The sequence below is a fragment of the Alternaria rosae genome, assembly GCF_020736505.1.
Source record: "Alternaria rosae strain MPI-PUGE-AT-0040 chromosome Unknown BKA58scaffold_14, whole genome shotgun sequence".
NCBI classification, from domain to species: domain Eukaryota; kingdom Fungi; phylum Ascomycota; class Dothideomycetes; order Pleosporales; family Pleosporaceae; genus Alternaria; species Alternaria rosae.
In genome coordinates, this window is record NW_025763583.1 from 4914 (window position 1) to 15118 (window position 10205).

The 10205-nt window shown below is 51.9% G+C and overlaps 1 protein-coding gene across 1 annotated transcript; it reads right to left on the reverse strand.

Annotated features, from left to right (window-relative positions):
- Positions 1–2177: 2177 nt before the first annotated feature.
- On the reverse strand, positions 2178–2829 carry BKA58DRAFT_444883 (uncharacterized protein; the record flags this gene model as incomplete). The annotated part of the gene is made up of 3 exons (XM_046174108.1): positions 2178–2359; positions 2406–2644; positions 2714–2829. 3 exons carry the CDS (start codon positions 2827–2829, stop codon positions 2178–2180), a joined length of 537 nt encoding a protein of 178 aa, XP_046019896.1.
- Between the last annotated feature and the right edge of the window lie 7376 nt (positions 2830–10205).

Below are 10205 nucleotides of genomic sequence, written 5' to 3' on the forward strand. Positions count from 1 at the left end.
GATAGCCTAGATGAGCCAGATTTCGGCCCTGCAGAAACGACAACCACCCGGTTCTCTTAAACCAGCCAGTTTTGTCTGTCTTTGCAGCCTCGGCCATCACTTGCATGTCTTCTTCAAGCTGCTGTCGCACGGTCTGCCATCCGCTGAGTTGCTGCTGAACGACCTGATCTTGATCGAGTTTTTCTCCATTTTCCCCAATGCCCAAATCGACAACAAAATATTTCTGCAACCCCCCACCACGGAAAAACGTCTGAACTTTGACAGAATCGAACAGCTCGCTCTTCTCTCCCTTCCATGCTTGTTGGTGATTTTTTTTCAAGTGTTTCCGCAACACGCTCTTGTCTACTGTAAGAAAAGAGCATGTCTTGCAACAGAGCCCATCCAGCGGCGTCCCTAGCTCTTTAATCGGTTGAGCGGGTTGCTCGGGAAGCTTAACATCCTTCGGATCTAACCTCTCGCAACGCGCAAATCGCTGAAGAATCTCCTTTCGCACATTAGCGGGCGTCGCGTGTCGCTCTAAGAGATGTTTGTCTAAATTAACTACGCCGCTGCAGTGCTGCTTGCAGACTAGCACACAAAAATCAGCTAAAAAGCAGAGAATATCAGCACAGTTTTCTAGCGAAACTGCCTGCAGCTTGCTGCGTACGGGCGGGCTGCTGTTGCTGCTCTCTGCGTTCTGCGATGCGGGCGCGCGAGTGTTCCAGACGGGCAGCTCCATTGTTAGATAACCCTAACCCTAAGCTAGATCCCACAACGTAAATCTACCTGCAACAAGTAGAAACTTTGCAGACACGCTTGTTAAGTATGCGCGAGAAACTTTTGTATGCGAATGTAGTGCTGATAACCGCTGTAGCGTAATGGTTCGGGGGGGTCGGAATTCGCGGTTCGGGGGGTGCAAATCGCTTAATCGGGACACGTAACCCTAACGCTAAGCCTATTGTAGCGCGGGTCGGGGTCCGAACCGCGCCTCATATTGGTTAGGCTACGCCATATTAAGCAGACTGCTCTAGTCACATGACGTACGACTTAGCGCCGACTAAAGCAGTAAAGCATAAGGCCTATAAGAGGCGAGTTGTACGCGTAAGAAGAACCTTTCTTCTCTTATCTTTCTTCTTCTGTACATAGGAGCAAATGCATACTCGTTAGCAGGCCTCTTTCCGCCCATAACACTTGCAGACTAGCACACAAAAATCAGCTAAAAAGCAGAGAATATCAGCACAGTTGTCTAGCGAAACTGCCTGCAGCTTGCTGCGTACGGGCGGGCTGCTGTTGCTGCTCTCTGCGTTCTGCGATGCGGGCGCGCGAGTGTTCCAGACGGGCAGCTCTATTGTTAGATAACCCTAACCCTAAGCTAGATCCCACAATGTAAATCTACCTGCAACAAGTAGAAACTTTGCAGACACGCTTGTTAAGTATGCGCGAGAAACTTTTGTATGCGAATGTAGTGCTGATAACCGCTGTAGCGTAATGGTTCGGGGGGGTCGGAATTCGCGGTTCGGGGGGTGCAAATCGCTTAATCGGGACACGTAACCCTAACGCTAAGCCTATTGTAGCGCGGGTCGGGGTCCGAACCGCGCCTCATATTGGTTAGGAAGCTCAACATCCTTCGGGTCTGTCCTCTCGCAATGTGCAAAGCGTTGGACAATCTCTTTTCGCACGTTAGTGGGCGTTGCGTGCTGTTTGAATAGATGCTTGTCAAGATTAACAACCCCACTACAGTGATACTTGCAAACTAAGACACCAAAATCAGCCAGAAAGCAGAGAAGATCGTTACAGTTCTCTAGCGAGAGTTTCCGTTCTGTGCTGCGTACAGACGGGCTACTGTTGCTACTCTCTGCGTTCTGTGATGCGGGCGCACGGCTGTTCCAGATTGGTAGCTCCATTGTTAGCTCTAACCCTACCCTAACCCTAAGCTGCATTGCACAACCCTAAATGTGCCTGCAACAAACTTAAACACTGAGAATCGACTAATCAAGTATGCGCAAGAATGTTTTGTATGGGAGTTGAGTGCTGTAAAGTGCTGTAGAAAAATGCATTGGGGGGGTCAAAATCCGCGATTCGGGGGGTACGGGTCAGCCGGATGCGGGCAGAAACCCTAACGCTAAGCCTGTTTCGGCGCGATTCGGGGGCTGAATCGCGCCTCATATTGGTTAGGACGTATTCTACTCCTACAGGTCCTACAGGTAGGCTACAGACTCTACGGCACGACCGTCTCTTCTCTTATTCCTTTTCTTTTCTCCGGGCAGGTCCCCATAGGCGTGGAATTCCGTCCCAATAACCCCCATGATGTAGTTTACATACTGTCCACAGTTGTTCACCAGTAAATCATACTCAGGGTACCGTTCAAAGTAGATTGTACCTAGCTCTAGTTAGCTGTGTTACTCCTCTAGTTAACTGTCCTATACTTTTGTCTATGACAAGCTCACTAAGCTTTTCAATGCTCATATCCTGCCGAACTCGCCCTAGTGCATTAATCTTGGCTTGTTTATGCATAGACGTAAACGGCTCCCACACCCGTGCTCGGTAGTTAGCTCGTACGCCCTTCTTGAACGTTGCATCAAGCGCAGTATCAAGGTCGAATGCATATCCCTGGAAGTCTTTACTGTAAGGACCAGACCGAAACTGGCCCACAATAATGACAGCACTACGTTATAGAGATTAGCATGCCTCTCTTATCTATCTTCTTCGCCTCGCTGCGTAGCCAAAAACGTACTGAGCACCCCCGTTGCACATCTTCTCAATAGCATTTCCGTTCCAGTATTCCGCAAATGCGTAATTGACTCCGATTTCTGGTTCTGGTAACCCCTGATCCTTAAGCACAGATGCCATAACATCGTAGCTAGTGGCACTATCGTCATGCCATGGTATAACTCGTCCTGCTAGCGCCAGGGCAATCCACTGCAGAAGAAATGACCATAGTAAGAGTAGCTGCATACTGGTACAGAGTCCTGGTAGCGTACTGGAGCAGAATGAGGAAGTAAGGGAGTATAGTAGCCTGTTGGCAAAAGAGAAAGATAGTAAAGAAGCTGCTCTGGCTCCTTAGCTTGAGGCGGACGTGCTTGTTTTAAGAACTACTTGTCCCTGTGCCTCTTCTCCGCTTGTATCTGTGCCCCTTCTCTACTATCCCAACGTCGGCCTTGAAACAAACAGGATGTAAAAAAGACATAGTAAAACAAGAGTGTCTCGGAGGTAGGTAAGAAAAAAGAATACCCACTCCTCCTGTATGACCCTGTGTGTCTGAGCCGTGCCTCCCGCGCCTCTCTTAGAACCCTGTATACCTAAGCAGTGCCACCTACGCCTCCGTCAGAAGCCCCCGCGCCTCCGTCAGAAGCCTGAGTGTCTGAGTAGTGCCTCCCGCGCCTCCGTCAGAAGCCTGTGTGTCTGAGTAGTGCCTCCCGCGCCTCCCTCAGAAGCCTGTGTGTCTGAGTAGTGCCTCCCACGCCTCCCTCAGAAGCCTGTGTGTCTGAGTAGTGCCTCCCGCGCCTCCCTCAGAAGCCCGTCTATCCAAGCAGCGCCTCCTACGCCTCCTCCTTGTAGGCCTGTTAGTCTTACTACCAACGAGTAGCCGGTTCTGCGTAGATTCTAGCATATAAGAGCGGGGAAGTAGCTCGCAAAATGACAACGCTAACTACCACAGAGGCAGCAATACATACGTTTACATCTTGCATGTAAGTACGAAGCTGGGTTAGGCTACCTGTCCTGCTTCCCTTGTTAACATACCCTCTAGCTTTACACTCAATTGCTACTACAACTACAACAACGATGAAGTGCAACATCTCCATCTGGGTAGCAGTGGCTATAAGCCTTACCTCCGTTACCGCCAACCCAGTTGCCATCCCTCAACCGGCTGTCAACCCGCAACACTCGCCGCTCCTTGCGTGTATTTAGCAAAAGCATCCCAACTTCCCTACTAAGGGCAAGCCTACGCCTCAAGAGATGCGCAGCTGTCTTGACGAGGCAAAGGCAAACACAAAGCGAGACACGGAAGCGGGAAGCCCTACGGCAGACGTAGGAGCAGAGGAGCTTCTGTACAACCCAGACGAGAAACGATCTGTGCAGCCTCGATACATTATTGATTCCGTTGGACGACTAGGCAAGAGCCTGTACCTGGACAAGAAAGCAACCTGGTGTGATGGGAAAACAGTACACGATAACTTTGTGTGGGTAGCAGACATTGTATCCAGATCAAAGGATATCTGCTCACAGCTCAAAGACCAGATCGACTCCTCAGGCTTAAAGGAGGATGGTGGGGTTGGGCTTGTTATTGACAAGCTAACCAATGGACACGATAAGCAGGGTCACCAACTCAAGGACAAACGCAAGGTTACAGCATCCTACCTGCTTACCTTTGTACCCCCTGCTAAGATGACAATTAACGAGATCAAAGAGCTATCTACAGGAGTGTACGATCTCTGCAACGATGGTATTGAGCGGATTGCTACCAAGGGAGAAGGATGTACGCAGGATATTAAATACTACCGCCCAAGCAAGGCAAAGCACTACACGGATACAGGGGCTATTGGCGGCACTATCCAAATGTACCTAGGCGACTCCGTGAGCCGGGTTGCCGATCTTACTATTGGCTTCTTCGATGACTAGTCGCCTAGTAGAGCAAGCTATGTAAACCCTCTCCTTGCGCATGGAGCTGGCAAAGGATCTCTCATACTGTCTATGTACCAATCTTCTACTAGGGTATACATAGCACCGTATATAGTGTAAGCGCGCTTGTAGAGAAGTAGCTACGCGGGAATACGAAGTTCAACGTCTCTTCTGCTTTATGCTTTTGCGTAGTTACGTGTAATCTAGAGTAGCGTAGCAGTTCCTAGTATACATGGCTTGTAGTGTGTAAGAGAGAGTACAGCTGGGCTCGTAAGAAGCTGTCCGGAGGCGCAGCATATCTAATAATAGAGACCAATAAGAACACACAAGCTATTTTGGATAAGCGCTGACAAGGTAGGGATTACGTATATAGAGTAGAGTAGCTGCGCACTCTTCTAAAAAGTTCTAAGCAGCCTCCCCTCTTCTTAGTGTGGCACACACTAGATCTTGCTGACTACTAAGTACTCTCTCACGTGCGCTCTAGCGGTAGTAACCTATACAGCATGTACGCAGCTAGCACAACTGATCTCTGCAAGCTCTACGCATCACCTCGTACACGTCTGCCACCTTGTTCTTTTGTTTACTAGCTAACTAGAACAGAACATGTCCAGAAGATGTTGCTTGAGCACCTGTTTATAGCAGGGATTCCTAGCTCTACTATAGAGCGCTTCTACGAACACAGTGTAGAGAATAGCTGCTGCCATTGTAGGAGACACATTCTTTGCATCCCAAGTCCTTTGCTAACATACGCCAGACTGGTCCATCTCTTCGGTAGAGACATGGCTTGCTAGCGTATGCTCGGACAACCAGACGATAGCGCGTACAGCCGCGCCTATTGTGTACCAGATCCTCTTGCACTACAGCGCCTGGCCCTTCAAGCCAGATTGTACTACTACGCTCACGCTAGACGGCCTAGCCATTGCCATAGCGCTGCTAACAGGACAAGACCAGTTCTACATCCGCTTTGAGGACCGTCACAGCCGTTCCTACGCTGTAGAGCGACCTCGCAACTGGGCAGATAGAGGCAGGCTGCTCTTCCAAAGTCTCTGTAGCAACACAAACTGGGCAGAGGAGGCTACTCAAAACTGCAGAGCGGGCGGTGACGACGAAGACCTGGTTGCTGTGCTCTATGAGAGCATGCCACAGCGGCAAAAGCCAAATAGAGAACGCTTTCTGCCTGTAGCAGCTACACTCCCAAGCTCCTATGCTACAAAAGTAGCGAGAGAGGTACCGATCCAATCTGTTCAAGTATTGCTGGAGCTACTACTTGTAGCTGCTACACTACCACTCCCTGGCTCCAGTATAGACAGGCAAGAAGGGCTATACAACACAGCAAGAACTGTTGCTTGCTCTCTCCAGGCAGACAGTACCAAGGTAGATTGGGAGCAGTTTACCGAGTTTGCATCAAACGCTGCGGTACGCTACTCTTTTACTGCCGTTTCATCTACTACGCTAACTGAGTAGTAAGCCCCTTCTACTCGCGGAACTAGCTGCTTTTGTGTGGCATGCTTTTCCAAGCCACAGAACTAGCCAGTACGAGGTTCAGCAGTTATGGGGTGTATCACCTGCAGTAGGCTATCACACCCTCGCAGCATCAAGCCAAAGCCGCTAACCAAGGTAGTCCGTTACAACAGAGCCTTTACCTAAGCAGTCCCGCCTAAGCATCCTCCAGCTCTGCCAACTCCGTCTTGTAACCCCCGCTGCTATCCTTACGAGGTTAACGCTGCTGTCTTAGGGTAGCCCTCCTGAGCTATCGTGCTACGCTATATGGCTATTACTCGCTCTAGCGCCAACACATCGGCTCTTATATGTATATAGCACTACACAGGAAGGGCCGCTACTATTCGCTTGCTGTTTGAATGCGCCCATGGTACGGGCGAACTGCCTAGCAGAGATTCGGCGAGGGGCTCAAGCTCTTCTGCCTCCAACCGCGTACTCGGACTGTCTTGTCCAGAGTAGCCCAACCCACAGCGTGCTAAGAGGGAACTGGCCCCAAACTAGGATAGAATTGGAGGCTACTGGCAAGTTGTCCTTACACCTTGGGGGCGTGTCTGTGTGGTTTGACCAAGGACTAGAGACAGGTAGTCTCTGTGCTATGGGTCGTCCAAGGCTGTCTTTTACGTGCCAACAGTTGGAGGTCTGGAGCGAAGAATAGATGCTAACGTAGTTGTATATAGTGGCAGACATAGGTAGTAGGTAGATGAATAGAAACGAAGAACAACATCCAACCTAGCCCTAAGAGTTACTAAATAAGAGACGCCCCCCGAAGAGCTAGCGAGAAAACTGCCTGCCTAGAACTACGGAACCACGCCGCACAACTAGGCTACTAGTAGCGCAGTAACGCGGGGCCCCTAGCACGTATTGCTGCGTTGTGCCACGTACTCTACAAGCATTATCCGCGGACTGTTATTAGTCCAACACAAGGCTTACACGGCACAGCTAACCGGCCTTTGGTAAAAGCAGAGGCAGCGTCGGCGACGTGGCAGCCATGGAATTCCTCCTAACGTAGGAGTACTACGTCTCGACAAGAAATAAATCCGCTACATTTCTATCCGCTACATCCTTCTCTACCAAAAAACACCCTACGGCAGAACAATAACACCCGTATCGCAACTACCATCGCGTTGCTAAAATACTCCCCCCAAACCCGCACCGCATGTCGCTTGGCTAACCATCCTGCATACTCCTTCCAATCTCCTCCTAGCTCTCCTGTATACCCTAGCTCTCGCACCAGCCCTACGCCCGCCGCTTCACTCGCAATCGCTCGAACCACCGGTATCACTACGTTCGGCCACTGACACCGCTGACTCATGCTCTCCCTGGTCGCGCAATACTTCTGACTTACCCAGCACCGTCGGCAGCTATGAATCCTCTCTCCGCTGTCGCACACAAACCGTCGAAACCGGTCCACATCTGTTGCGGTAAGCCCTACGTGTGCTGTGCACTGCACCGCCTTATGCCGCTTCCATCCCTCGCTCCCGCTCTCTCCAGCTACAAAGCACACCCCACATCCATGCCGAATCTCATCCATCATCGCCCGCACATCCTCCCACTCGGCACTCGCCTGACCCTGCGCTTCCTGCACTTCTCCCATCCCCTCCCCGCACCGGTCGCACCCTGCGCTCTCAATGTCGTTGCAGCCTATGCTCTTCCCATCAAGATAACCGCTCATCAGCCCCCTGCGACACCCATTCCCTAGAATAAATAGCCCCATCGCTTGCACGTCCAGTTCTCCCTTCTGCTGCTCGATCCGTCGCTCTACCTCTCCCTGCTCTACAACAAGTACCGAGTCTACCATCTCCCCCGCTCGTCCTCCGCGCCCGCTCTCTTGAGCAAAGTCAATCATACTCCACGGCATCCCTACGTGCACAATCAATACAATGCCCGGAAAATCAACCCCAGTGCCCAATGCGGATGTAGCCACAATCAATCCTCCATCTTTCAGCCACGCTTCGAGCCTCTCGGCTCGATCTATTACCCCAGCGTGATAGTACCCGCAGCCTAGTGCTGTAGCTAACGCTTCGCACTGCGCTTTACTGCGGCTGTATACAATCCCTCTCTGCCGCTTTCTCTTTAACCGCACCTGCTGTCGCCGGCACATAGCTAGCGCCGTCTCTTCTGCCTTGCTCTTCTCGCACCACGACACAAAGTACCGCGTGTTCGGCCGTACAGTACTAGCTCGGATGTGTGTTGCTATCCGTACCTGCATGCTCTCTCCCAGCTCTTCTTCTCGCACCGGCGGCAGCGTCGCGGTAAGTAGTACTATCGGGCACGGTAGCAACCGCAGATTCTTCAGCTTCGCTAGCTTTGGTCGCCAGTCGCTCGACGTAAAGACGAGATGACACTCGTCTACTACTACTCGCCGCAGTAGCCCCTTGCTACTAAGCATGCCGGCATAGCTAATAAAGTTGTCGCTGCTTGTCACGTCCCCTGCTACGTCTGCACTCACTACAACAACAGCGGCCGGGTTCGTCTCGCCGTGCTTCCACTCCATGCAGTCTACCCCGCAGCCCTGTATCCGCTGCACCAGATCCTCAATCAGCGCTCGGTACGGCACCACTACTACAGTAACCCCACCCGCCTCTAAGACTGCCGGCACGGTAAACAGCAAGCTCTTCCCCCCACCCGTCGGAAGCACTACAACAAGCGGCGTCTGTCCGTCTAGTACAGCGTACATTGCCTGCTCCTGCTGCACCGACCGGAAGCCAACCTCTTCTTGCCTAAGCACCTGCTGCATGGCCCTGCGAACCCTCTCTTCCCGCGTGGTTACCGCCAACACCCTTCGCCCCGGCCCTTCTCTTCTGTTCTCCTCTTGCCGCTGCCTCTTCCTCATCCTCATCCTCATCCTCGTCCTCTCTACTACGCGTTCGCCTGTCCATGTTGCCTGCGCCCCGTCTCCCCCCGCTAACCCCAAAAACTGATGCCACCTCGTGCTTAGCGGCCGGAACGTCTCCACCGAGCGCACGCTTAGATGCTTAACAATATCCAACCGTACGCTGTAGTATCCAACGCCCATAACCGTTGTTCGCGAGTTCTGCAGCTCCAGCGCACTCTCTTCTTCTTCATCCATCTCCGCCTCCTCTACTTCTCCCACTTCGTCTTGATACCCTTTACTAAACGACTCGCCCACTACCTCCCGCCCAATCCCAACCGCTGTGTGTCGGTAGTCAAGCGTGTGTAGTTCAACCCCAAGACGCTTGCCCGTCTCTCGCTTTAGCAAGCGCGTTAATCGATCTGTCTTCCACGGCCCCTGCTCATCGCCCCATACATAGTCGCTGAAGCTGCCCCCTAGCACCTCCACCGTAAGATACTCTTGAAACGGCTGCAAGTACGCCAAGTAAACGGCCATGATCTGCCCAACCTGCGGCGGCAGAAAGCGCGGCACTATCTTGGGTTTGTCCCATTGCGACTGCGACTTGTGATAGCGGACTACCGTCATAATCTGCCCGTCTGTGACAAAGATATTACGGTCCTGCAGTACGCCATTTCGATGCCGCATCGTTGTAACCTCAGACCCCCTGCCTGGCTGCCCCGACGTCATGTGCACACAGACGAGCAACAGCTCCAAAAAGCGGTCGACCTGACGTAAGTATCGCTTTATCCGCCACCGACTCCATGTACCAGTACTAGACTGCATCCTCTGACCTGGTTCTCTCTGTCGTGCCCAAGTCAGCATCCACTTGAGCCCATTGTGGAGTCTGTTGTCGCGACGAGTAATAAAAGACTCGCCACGTCGTGTAAAGGTAACGTCGTCCGTAAGCTGATCAAGCGAAATCTCAAAGCGCTCGCTCGGCTGAGCCACCCAGAGAAGCTCCTGCCAAAGCATACGCTCCGCCTCGGCTACTACATCTTGAGCCATCTGACAGAAGCGGCTGATATAGATGGGGCGACCGTTTAGATAAAAGATCTTCTTGTCCTTAGACCAGTACGCATTGCCCGAGTTACCAGCGGCTAACGCAACCGATTTGCTGTATGCGAGTAAACTAATCATTTCGCTCATCGGACTAAAGGATCCATCCGCGAGAAACTTTTGTCTCTCTGCGAGGAAACGATCGCGGTCCTTGTCGGTCTGCTCGTCACGCTCTGCTGCGGGAAGTAGCTTTTCC